Source organism: Magnolia sinica, chromosome 16 (genome assembly GCF_029962835.1).
Source record: "Magnolia sinica isolate HGM2019 chromosome 16, MsV1, whole genome shotgun sequence".
Classification (NCBI taxonomy): domain Eukaryota; kingdom Viridiplantae; phylum Streptophyta; class Magnoliopsida; order Magnoliales; family Magnoliaceae; genus Magnolia; species Magnolia sinica.
The window spans coordinates 28,663,240-28,676,129 of NC_080588.1; the positions used below are offsets into that span (position 1 = coordinate 28,663,240).

Genomic DNA, 12,890 nt, shown 5'->3' on the forward strand with positions numbered 1-12,890 from the left:
ACGTCCCAACGTGGTGGGCCAGTCCTGCCCTCGCCACGGTGTACACAGGAGTCCATTGGCCCTGAAATTTGGTAAGTGAGTCCTAGCATAGGTGGAACACATCTCTAAAAAATTTCAGAATTTTTAGACATATATAAATATTTTAATTTATTTAAAGAAATCAATGTCCTAAAAATCGGACTGATATGGACAACATATTGTAATGGGCCGGTCCAGCCACCACCATGGTGTGTACAGGTGTCCATTGGCCCCAAAATTTTTTAGGTGGGTCCTATCATGAGTGGGATACCTCCCTGTAAATTTTCATAATTTTTATACACCTAAAAGTATTTTAATACATTTCGGAATTCCAACCTGTCCAGGGTGGATTGTTGCTGGAATTGTATCTGTCCCTATGTTTGGGACCACATGGGGTGTGCTTGGACCCACCCAAACCCTTGGAAAATTGGGGGAAAAGGTGGCCCTACATTTGAAAAATAAGTGGGGTCCACTGGAATGGCCCACTTCTTCCAAAAAGTCAGGTGAATATAGTGTTTTCCTCCATACTGTATTGTTGAACTGTCCAGAAATTTCTGGGCAGTTAGACATCTTTGGCCCAACCCATGGGCCTCAATCATGAGAGGTAGGGTGTGGGCTCCATACCACATCAAAGTGGGGTCCACACACTACAAAAATCCTAAAAAAATTTAGAATAAAAAGGCCTACAAATAGGTCTAAACAGTAACTCAAAATACATGCTCTAACTGGGCCTGAAATCTGGACAGCAACATAGGCTGTCCATATTTCAGCCCATGCAAATAAATCAAGGGGTCCATAGCCCTGTTTCCTCATGTGGGGCCTACCTTGATAGGTTCACAAAATTTCAGACCCATCAGAGCTCTCAAGCCTCTAAAAAATCCATTTTAGAGGCCATCCAGACCATGCATGCATGATTGGGCCTAGACGTCCAATCAAGGTGGGCTTGGACGTCCCATCTTGCTGGGGGCCCGGGATATTGCTGACCTACTTTAGTGGGCCACATATCATCAGAAAATATACAGAAGTAGACAAGGGAAAGGAGGAGTAAGATCGGTCATAGGTGGGAGGTCCCGCCACTAATGGACCACCCACACACAAATCTACACCATCACTATATCATACACTTACATACAAGCCAAGATACATCAAATTAAGTTGCTGGATGGTAAGGATCCCTTCCCTCCATGCATGCAAAGGCCTATGTAGCCCATGTGATGCAAGGATTAAGAAGAAATTATCATAATGGGTCCATGGAAAATGACCCACCATGGAATGGATTGTGAATGATCTAAGCCCTTGGCCTTCATCCTAGGAACCATATAGGGTCTCCACCATGGTTTGGTGGCCCTACATGCTCCCATGTATGTAGAAAAAGGAAGGGAAGAAAGGAGAGAAGAAGAAAGAGAGATGAAGCCAAGAAGAGCACCCACCTTAATGGATCCCATTCCAAAGTTACATCAATCTATTCTTCATGCTCCAAGGGACATGTTTCAATGGGTGAGATGGATTGTTGAAGGTTAGATGGGAGGGGATTTGAGGGAGAAGGGGCTGGAGAAGAGAGGAAGATGGAAGGGGAGTTGCTAAGGAAGAAGAGAAGAGAGAGAGAAATGAGAGGGAAAGAGAGAGAGAGACTTTTAAGACTTGTAATGATGAACTCTCTCTCTCCTAGGCAATGATGGTAGCCTATGGTGATATTAACAAGGCTTAGGGTAATAATAGCCTTTCTATAAATCTCAGCCTAGGGTGAAATGATGGCATGGGAAAATGTGTAACCCATGGTGGGGTCTACTAATCATGCAATCAATGGCCCATATCCATCAACGATCATAACTTGAGATGTAAATATCGGATTAACGCACAGGACGCAGCGTCGGAATCGTGGCGACGAGGCGGACGCAATGGCATAGGTCTCGGGTCAACCCGAGTCGGGTTTACATGACCGAACTCAAGGGTAACTGCAAACACTATCCGAAGGCTGCGGGTCACCGAAATTCGACTGGTAGGACTGCGAGACCATGATGAACAAGATGCATACTCACACACACATGCATACATAAGAACTAGGGTTGGGTCTCACAGGTCCACAGTCCTAAATTTCTCAAAGACTTTTCCTTCTTCGTCTTGGGTCAACCCGATTTGAACGGGTTCATGGCTTGGTGCTCCGCGGCTGTACATATGCCATGCACACGCACCCTAAATGTGGGGGCCCATAGAGATGTTTTGCGAAATCCACTCAGACTTCCCGACTCCATGGGTCCAATTAGGACCCCTGGCCAAAGATCAGATAGATCCAAAGCTCAGGTGGGTCATGCCAAGTGAACATGATCTTTAAGTGTTCATTTACGTTGATCCTATGATCGGATCATTTTCAGATTTGACCATTAGGGATTCTAAGGGTTCTTAGTGAAATCTAAAGATATCTAAATGGTTTCTATCAAAACTTAATGGCCTGACGGTGTGATCAAGGGGTGGATAGCTAATTTAAGTGTTGCAGATCAACGAACAGTTGATCAAGTAACTTAGGTCTTGAAACTGATTTCATATGGCTTAGTCATTGTAACAAAGCGTTGTTTAACTTTTTATCCTAATTGAGTTCCTAAAATTAAGTCTCCTGAGGTTCAATGTGGATCCGTTGATGATGTGATGGTCTAACTTGAAATTCAATGGTGGGATGGCTTGATTTATGGATGAAAATTATTCTTATATGCTAAGTTTAGGTTAAAATAAATGTGAATATACAAGTAAGCTAGAATTGCATTTATACCAAGTTAGGTCTTCATTGTAACACCTGAGTACTGAAAAGTATGGGGTGTTATACCCCTAACTGCCCATTTTTCCAAACCACTATTCTGGAAGATTTTGGAAGAGATCCAGGATCTATTTAGATTTATAAAGATTCGTGCGGCCATCCTATGATTGTCGGTTCTCAGTTTTGCACATTTGGTCATAACGGGCGTTGGGGCCTTTTCCCTCATGTGGGCCTATTGCTCAATGAGGGGCCTGACTGAGATTGGTGAGCCGTTTATGAGCTGTTGTCGGTGCCGAGTGGTCCGGGGCTGATTTGGGTCACCCCATCGCTGTTTGTACTCCCAATAGCACTCAAACTTACTGGGTCCATTGGGCCCATTAGGCTTTATTGTGGTTTTCGGGGTTATGGGCTGGCTAAGCTACCTTTCTAATGGTCTTCCAAGCTCACAAATCCTCTTACATTGTCCAAGATGAGGTACATCGTGCTGGGTGGGGGTGGGGTGTCTACACACACCATGGTTAGGATCATTCCTTTTCATTGAGAAGATCCCTTAAGCCATATCTCTTTTGTGCCATAGGCTTAGCCACATGCACTTAGTCCAACACAATGTTCACAAGGGGTTCATGGTTTTGGTCAAACCATTTTGTACACTTAACACTACATTCCAAAAGTAATATGAGCAGTATCCACCGTACGTCCATTTTCAAATATGTTCCTTCCCAATCACTCCGGAATATAGCAATTCTCGTATGCAAAATACTGTAGTAATCCTGATTATTTGGCAGTTCTGTTAGTTGAGGTGGGTTATTGCTCGTATTGTGAAATAATCTTTCCTTTTGCATGCCAATAATCGGATGGATATAGCAATCTTCCCTTTCTTTTTGGGATCTCGCCCAGCAGTTGCATACTACTACCCTCATGCAAACTTTCCATTTGATGCTTGAAACGCCCCATTTTTAGTTCAACCCAGCAATTGCTCAAAAAGTCCCACCATCCTATTGAACACACTAGAAATTAGAAAGTCAAGAAGAACAATACAATGATGGTCTACACTCAACTGAAAAAAGGTACATGATGGGTGACTAAGATGGATGGGCATGGTCCATCTCATGTCCAATGCAACATCAAAACGGTCCCAACCACATCCCATGTTCCTCATGTGGCCTGTTTTGATCATAGAAAACATCCACCCAAATTCAAAGAGTGCTTTTAAACTATAGGTACATTGAATGAATCTAAGCATCATGCATTCTTTTATATAATAGCAACCTGCTTTCTAGTGACACAGGGAAGGGCGTGATGAGGTTGTTCATCATCTTCCTCAGGGATAACTACTCTAAATCCACGGAGCTCTCTGGATTCTTCACATAGTTTCCTCAAATTCATGAGGGATAAATTAGAAACAACTTTTAATAAATTTAAAAATAAATTGATTGATGATAAATATGAAATTCCAATCCTTTAAATAATGAGTTCAAACTTACGACTGAGTTTTAGACTAAAACTCCAACTCAAACTCCTTAAAAACGTGACTCACTATAAATAGTAAACTTACTATTTATAGACGGTCATGATTCCTACTAGACGACTTCATGGTTTTCGGCCAAAAATAGTAAGTGTCCAATTTGGCATAACCATGTTATTCTCCTTATTTTTATAAAGCCCTTTTCATGTTGGGCACGACTCCTACAACTAAAAGGATGAAAAGTTATGATTTAATTAAAACTTACTATTTATAGTAAAAGTGAAAATAAAATGAACTTTTGACCGTCGATCTGATGGGATCTCACAAATCCAGCATGGGCAACCTGGCGAAGTGAGTTGGTTGGTTAAAGTAGCTTCTCCGACCCAAAATCATATATGATATGTCGAAAAATTCATTCTGTTTTGCAAGATACGACTGTTTTAAGGTTCTAACTGTCCTTATCATTTCTGCCTCCGATCAGGCCTTCTCTAGTCCATCTTTGCCATGAAAGTGTCCACGACCCGCTCTACATCAAATGGGCCATTCATTAATGACCCAGGTCCAACCTAGACTGAACACCAAGACTAGATTTCAAGCTCAGGCTGAGTCTTGGTCTTTTACAGGGTTGAGCCCATTGCGATCCCCAAAATGCAGATTGTGTGCAATGTAATTTTATATATGAATTAATACTGCAATTAATATTCTTAAAAGATGAATTTTATTATAAGATAACCCATGTTCTTACAACCTAAATCAAAGTGTAAATCTCAATACCATAAAGATAAATTTGCATTACAACCTAATCAACAGTTGAGGTTGGTAGAAGTAATGATCTGGATTGCAAATGACCCATGATCGAGATCGTGCAGTTCACAACGAAACCTTAAGGATTTTGGTGATTTAGATGACAATGTTTATGTCTTACTGGAAGCAGAAGCAAGTGACGGGAAGCTGCCCTGTCGATTTATACTTCCTCGCCTTCTCCCTCGTCTTAGACTCGTCATTTCTTTTACTTTCCTCAGCAATGGATCTTGCACCTTCGGCAATTTTATTAATCCTCTGTATTTCTAACTGGTATGCTTGTGTGGCCCTTGCTCTTCGTAGGTCCAGCACGCTCTGCATTTCCATGAAATGGACATTCCGTTACCGATAATCAGTGTTTTTCACTTTGGTTATAGATATCAAAGGAGAGATGATTCGAACCTCTTTTCTATCCAACCGGCGCTTTGCCTTGCTCTTCTTCTCATCCTCCCATGACTGAATTGTCGACCATTGCTTTTGGAATCTGAAATTTTTTATCCATCAGTTGCCATTAAACGGTGAAAACCAAAGACATCTATATCGTGCATTGAGGAATTTGGACTTGAACAGACACGTTGAGGGTCTGAGTCCAATTCAACTTGGAACTCAGTCAATTAATCGATTGAGCTCTTTTCTTTTACAAGTGGAGAAAACTGAAGCGATTTTGGTATCATCATCATCATCATCATCAATTGACTTTCAAAAGAGAAAGTGATTTGGGTTGAGTCGACTCGGCAGGTCTTCAAGTACCCAGTTGAGTTTTTTAACCTCTGGTTATAACATCAACTTACTTTCAAAAGAAAGTGCTTTGGATTGAATCGACTCGGCAACTCATCGAGCACCTGTTTGAGTATGAGCGTGTGTGTGTGTGTGTGTGGGAAATGGTTCAATGCGGTCGACCTCATGGGAACTTCTCATGAGGTTGAGCTGTGTGGGCCCCACCATGATATGTGTCGAAAATCAGTACCATGAATTTGATGGGTCCCCTTTAAATTATGGGATATCCAAAAATCAACCGGAACTGAGGTGGGTCATACCATCTAAAATAATGTAAAGACATGCCTAAAACATATAAAAGCACTTGGTGGAGCCCACCTGAAACTTGGATGCATCTGAAACTTGGTCAGACCCCTCGTCAAAGTGGGATACACATAATGGATGGGCTAGATTTGTGAACCACATCTCAGTGGCCCAACAAATGATTATGAATGTTGTAATGCGAGGGTAACCCCTCTTAACTTTTGTATGTGGTGTGGCTCACACAAGTCATGGATTGACTTGATTTTTAATCTCAAGGCCCACCATGGAATGTTGCATTGACTGATGGGGTAGATTTTTGACACGCATCATGGTGGGCCCACACAACTCGGCCTTATGGAAGTTCCATATATATATGTGTGTGTGTGTGTGGAAAAGGTTTTATGCGGTCGAGCTCATGGGAACTTCCCATGAGGTCAAGCTGTGTGGGCCCCACCATGATATATGTCAAACATCAACACCATGCATTTGATGGGTCCCCTTTAAATTATGGGATATCCAAAAATCAGCCACACACAGAAATCAAGTAAGCCATACCATCTAAAATCATGTGAAGACATGCCTAAAATATATAAAAGCACTTGGTGGGGTCCACCTGAAATTTGGATGTGTCTGAAACTTGGTCTGACCCCTCATCCAAGTGGGACACACATAATGGATGGGCTGGATTTGTGAACCACATCTCGGTGGGCCCAATAAATGATTATGAATGTTTTAATGGAGGGTAACCCCTCTAAACTTTTGTATGTGGTGTGGCCCAAAAAGTCACGGATTGACTTGATTTTTAATCCCTAGGCCCACCATGGAATGGTGCATTTGACTGACGGTGTTGATGTTTGACACGCATCACGGTGGGCCTACACAACTCGACCTCATGGCAAGTTCCCATGATCTCCATCGCATAGAACATTTTCCCATATATATATATATATATATATATATATATATATATATATATATATATATAAAACTCTAGTTATAAGGTGATTCTGAAATGCATGTAATTACCGCTTCTTTATCTTAGCCATCTGACTTTTCTCCCATGCATCTGCTTGGGTTTCTGTCTTGCCGTTTGCACTCGAGTACTCGTTCCCCTTGCCATCGTTGGATGTTGGTCTCCCTGTCTTATCCTTACTACTCTCTGGTTCACCTTTGTTATCCAAAGAAAAAGTGGTAGTTTTCTTTATGCTCGGGACAGTGCCCGTCGCCTTTTCCTGCAACTTCTGATTGCCTGTTGCAGATTTTTCTAGTGACTTGCCGTCAAACAATTCCGGTTTCTTCGTTGCAACTTCTGTATCTGATTCAAAGAGCATCTCATCACGATATCAATAGAAAGAATGAAAGAATTCACTGATTTATTATTTTTTATTTTTAAATCTTCCTTCTTTCACTACTTCCTTACCAGTAGACCTTGTGGGGATACTACTAGCCTTTGAAGGCCCGGCCAGGGTATCATCTTTTCTGCTCTTCATCTTGCTTATAGAGATATCCGACGACCTTTTCTTGTTCAAGGAGTCGGTTTCTTCAAGCGTGGTGATGGCAAAAGCAGTAGCTGCAACTATTGTTTCGAACTCACCATCGCTAATGCTGCTGTCACGGCTCATTCTGCTTGAGAATTGCCTCACGAACCAGTTCTGTGCTCTCTTCTTCTCTGCAAATACCAACTCTCTTAAGGTGTTTTTTCTTTTATGTCAATGCCTATTTCTTTCCATCATAGTTCTAAAACTTGATGCCTTGAATCAAAACTCGGATAGAAATCGATCCAAGTCATATAGATTTGCTATTTCATACTGATTGCTTTTCTATTTATCTATTATTAGTGTAATATTCCTAAGTTTAATTATTAAATACCGAGTCGACTCAAATAGAATCGAGTCTTCAAGTCAACCTGACCGGACTAGATATTGAGTCGAGTTTTCGAGTTTTCAAATTATGCTTGCCACCACAGTTTTGGGTTTTTTTTTTTCTGTAGGAAAACTGGTATGGTTTGTTTCTTGATTCTATTAACTCGGTATGAGTCGAGTCGGGATGACTCATCCGAGTCAAGCCTATTTGCATCTCTAACTTTATGTATACAAATTGTGATTTACAAGAAAGGAATAGGATGCAAATATTCAACGTCTGGTTATAGATTATGCTTTTTCGATTCCAATACGCCCCCCATTCCAAAAAAGTAAGGAAAATGGAAGTTTACAAGTGCAGAGGTGAGGGTTGATACGCAGGCACTCAAAATGGGTATGTGTGGCATACGTTAACTCAACACGAACCGATTGCAGCAACCAGGATAAGTAGGTCCTGACGCGGATTAGCTAATGAAAGATTGAGTAGCTGAGATGTGGCCGGGCGGATTAGTTACTGAAGTGACGTCACCAAGTTCTGTGAGCCCCACCATGATGCATGTGTTGTATTCACACCGTCCATCCATTCGGAAAGATCAAGTTATAGTGTCCACCTAAAAAAGGGATTCTTGGGCTTAGCCTACAAATGATTTATATGATGGGCCCCTCTCAATCCTCATCAGGCAATCCCATATCTCGACCACCCAAATATATTTTGGATCATTTATCCAATAAATGAGTTTTCTGGGGTGTGGGCCATGACATAAGTGGGTCCCACCAGATGAATGGTCATGATTAATTGATCATGGGCCGGCCATGCGACTCCGCAAGGGACCGGGGTCTGGTTTGAATTCCCATATATACAAGGGAACAAAAATGATGCAGAGAAAGCCCAAGTCTCACCCCTAGCACGTGCAAAGCATGTTACATATATGACGTCCGAACCGTACAAAAGGTGTAGGGCTGGCAATAGATACCAAGTCCATACATGCCTTAGCCCTTACCAAATACCTGAAAGGACCTGATGGATTACCCGAATCCAATCCTGTAATGGTACTACTTATCCGAATTCCGAATCCCTCACCTGATGAACGGCCCAGATATTACACGTGTTGTATCGTTAATTTTATTATTGTAAAGGCCATCGTATCTCTCTGTGGTGCTAGCTGGTGGCGGAAATGGGCTCAAGTTGAGTCAACCCCAGCTGGGACCTGGTCCTAATTAATCAAGCCGAGAAGGGCGGGAACTTGGTCCTGGTCATAGTTACGGCAGCCCATAGGGCCTGTTTGGATTCGTTTAATAATATTTGAGGTAAATAATGTTTCCCTGTAAACGTTATGTCTGACAAACGGTGATAAATGATTGTTTTTCAACAAGATTTTTCATGAAAATACTTCTCTTCCCTTCCAAATTTCTTATTTGGAAAATAGATTCCTTCTCTTGAAAATTTTAGAAGATGGATTGTGGCATGTGGGTCACATATCACACATTGATGTATTGATATGTGCTGCATGTTTGAAAATTGATGATGACAGATGATGCATATGTTGCGTGTGACATGTGTGACTCATGTGGAGCATGCACTTAAGTATGGATGCCGGCGCATGTGGCATGTGGTACATTTGCACATGTGGGGTGCTTGAAGATATTGCAGTACATGTAAGACATTGAGGTGCACTTGAAGATAGGTGATTATACATGTTGCACATGCCATAAATAGGCATGTGTGTGGAGGTTTAGGATGGATTATGAGATATTAAGGCACTTGAACGGGAGTCTACCCAAGTAGGGCATTCAAAGGTAATTTGTTGGCACATGTTTCATATGTTGCACATTGGCACATGTTATGCATGTGAACCGCTTAAGATGGATGACAATCATGGGGGGACATTGGATTTTTTAAGATGAAGGTGGCACATGCTTACACAGGATGTTGGGGGTGTATGGCACATTGAAGAGTTGGTTACTAAAAGAACGATGATGATGACACAAAATTAATATGTGACACAAGGAAATATTTGTGGTGCTTTAAGATTAATGGTAGCACATGCTTCACACATGTACATTGGTACATGTGGGGCACTTAAAAGACATATAGTGGAATATGTAACTACCATATGGGGGTATTTTATAAAAAGAAAAAGTCATTTTTTTTAATTTATCTTAATTTTTTGGAAATTATATTTTTCAAAATTTGAAAAAGAAAACGAGAGATAGGACATTTTTTAAAGATAAAAAGAAAATTGACATTTATTTTTAATTTTTTTAATTTTTTTTTTTTAAAAAAACAACTTATAATAACAAACAACAAAACTTCATCTTCATAAAAATGCCTTTCCCTCAATTTATATTTGAACAAATCCATACAGGCCGGTAGGAAAAAGGAATAAATGATTGAAGGTTTTGAGATAGTCTTATCTAAGATATGTTTAAAAAAAAAAAAAAAAAATTTAAAATATTTCCACATGTGATGAGTTCATCATATGTTCAGAACAAAGGCATAACTCAGAACCAACGATTACCTTTAAACTACACAAGCATTGTAAACGGCAGCCTCTTACAAGAGTTTTGAAGCCTCTTTTTTTTTCTCTTTTGTTTTCTTTTTTTTAATAATGGTGGCCCACTTAATGATTTGCCAGAGCCATTTATCATTGGCCTAGTCCGGCCAAGACACTAGGCCTAGATTTCAACCCGACTCAGGCCCTTGGGCAGCCATGCCCATTCTCAACCCTACTCCACTCCCCACCGAAAAAGGGAGAAAAGGGGGAAATGAACGGAATAAAAGTAAAAGAAATGAGGGATACCTGGTTTGAAGGACTGGGACTTCTGTGGTGGTACCCTTCTTCTGCTGGGATCCTCTTGGCTATCCTGTCCTAAAAATCTCACCCTGACTAACTGGTCAACAATCTCTCCTTTTCTTTTATTTATTTATATAATTTTATTTTTATAGCATGCTATGAAATAGATTTCAAATGCAACTGAGAAAAAAGAAGAAATGGCACAATGACCAAAATGGGCCCTAGTCTGCTTTTTTTTTTTTTAAAGGCAGTGTGGTGGAGCATTATGGGGTAAAATGACCAAAATACACTTAGTTTGTGTATGATATCCGGCCCATCCGAAAGATGCACCCCACCATGACGATCAAATGCCCAAAAAAATTTAGGCTGATCTAATTATCAGGTGGGCCACGTGGAATTTGAGATTTTCGAAAGGCACGTTGTTTCCTATGATGTGGCCCACCTGATAATTGGATCTGCCCTTTTTTTTTGGTTGTACAATAATCATGGTAGGGTCATAAACACATCACATGGACCCCACAATGTTTGGCTCCACAACTTTCCTGAAAAGAAAATAAAATAAAGGGTATTTTTATCAATTTTACCTCCCTCAGTAAAATTCAATATAATGAAGGCAATTTTTTTTTAACAAATTCAGGTTTTTAAGGATTAGGCGATCCAATCATCAGGTAGTCCACACAAAATAAACAATTCACAACTAACCAAAAACAGCCAAATTCATGATGGCCCACATGAGTGTTGGTCAGCCTGAATCTGGGGGTGTCCCATTTTCGAAGTGCTGTGACCCAAATGGACGTTTTTTAAGGAAGATGTCAGGCAAACTGCCCATGCACATGAAAGAAAGGTCAGGTTTGATCAAACAGTATATGCAGTTCCGCCATATGAAGCTTTCAAAAAAAAAAAAAAACATTATCATCGGGTGGGTGGCGTGGAGGTACCTTATCTGTTTAATCAAGCTTTCCATGCTTCCAAACCGCCGCTTTCGATTGTCCTCGTCGGAGTCTAGGAGAGAGAGTTGTGATGAGTTTGAAGGAGAGGAGAGTCATGGGAAGCTTATTTGAAGTAGAAGCACATAGACAAGAAAGGAAGGCTTGTGAAGGTTGTAGCGTAGGGGAAGGGAGGCAAGCAAAGTAATATATGCTTGCATACAAGGTTTGGTTTGAATAAAGAGAAAAAAGGGTGGTGGGATGAAGAAAAGGATATCTCTTTTCCTTTGTGCATAGGTTTCTCATTCCTTTGTTATATTATTGCCTTTCCATCTCTTCATTAATAAAGCTGGCTTTTTGTTACAGTTAGAAATGTGCTTTCCCCACCTTTCTTTCTTCAGTAGCCATCCATGATATGGTGAAGAATGTAAAGGAGATTTTTAAAGTGGGGATTCGAGAATTGAATGCTTCTTTTTTTTGTTTGTGATTTTTATTCTGGGTGTTTGTTCCATTATAATCTCTCCTCCTCTTGAGGCCGGATCCAATATAAATGTTTTTAAGATACACTTGACGTACAAACTGATGTGTTGGCCCACCATGATGTTTTAGTTACATCTAATCCGTCCATCATGTGTGTCCCCTTCTATTCTCCTCGATCGGGTCCCAAAAGTAGTTTGTTCCCAAACTCAGGTGGGCTACACCACGTAAAATCAAGGCCTAAAAACCTCTAAAATACATGTTGCTTGCAGCCCACCTAAGTTTTTGAATGGCTCGGATGCATCTTTTGATTGGATTAGATGGCAGATCTCACGTACAATCTGAAAGGTTTTTAACGGTGGGCATCCCCAGCTAAATTATTTGCTGTGGTGTATCCTGCTTGAATTTTTGGATTCGCACACATGATGGACGGATTGGATGTAATAAAATCATCAAGATGGGCCACACATGTTGATTTGTATGTTAAGATTATCCTAGAGACGTTTGCATTGGATTTGGCCTCCTCTTTCACGGTGATTATGCGGATATGTTCCCTAGTACACACCACCCCCTAGCAAGAGAATCGTTGAAATTGTGTCCGAATGACTACTGCTAATGTACATGCCACGCATTTACTTGCCAGGTTGGCATATTGGCACGAAATCTAATCCATTCATCAGAGACATACCACTATTTAAATGCTCTCCTCCAAGAATCAGGTAAGTTCATTCTTCAACTGGGCCACAATTTACAAAAAAATTTTATGGACGAAAACTACTT

The 12,890-nt window shown here is 40.7% G+C and overlaps 1 protein-coding gene across 3 annotated transcripts; it reads right to left on the bottom strand.

The window, feature by feature from the left end:
• Positions 1–4,935: 4,935 nt before the first annotated feature.
• On the bottom strand, positions 4,936–11,806 carry LOC131229593 (remorin 1.4-like). Of its 3 annotated transcripts, none has more exons than XM_058225593.1 (6): positions 11,646–11,806; positions 10,714–10,796; positions 7,474–7,722; positions 7,080–7,362; positions 5,436–5,517; positions 4,936–5,348 (listed from the first exon to the last, which is right to left on the bottom strand). In XM_058225593.1, exons 1-6 carry the CDS (start codon positions 11,669–11,671, stop codon positions 5,154–5,156), a joined length of 918 nt encoding a protein of 305 aa, XP_058081576.1. In that variant the 5' UTR covers positions 11,672–11,806; the 3' UTR covers positions 4,936–5,153. The 3 variants fall into 3 exon arrangements, with proteins under 3 accessions (XP_058081576.1, XP_058081575.1, XP_058081577.1); XM_058225592.1 differs by having other exon boundaries at positions 7,080–7,368; XM_058225594.1 differs by having other exon boundaries at positions 7,080–7,368; positions 10,714–10,782; positions 11,646–11,786.
• Positions 11,807–12,890: the final 1,084 nt, after the last annotated feature.

Coding starts and splice junctions, on each gene's coding strand:
- LOC131229593 (XM_058225592.1), bottom strand. CDS start 11,671: ATGGAAAGCTTGATTAAACAGATAAG. Junction 7,723..10,713: donor GTCCCAGTCCTTCAAACCAG/GTATCCCTCATT, acceptor TGGTATTTGCAG/AGAAGAAGAGAGCACAGAAC. Junction 5,518..7,079: donor ATGGCTAAGATAAAGAAGCG/GTAATTACATGC, acceptor AAAAAATTTCAG/ATTCCAAAAGCAATGGTCGA.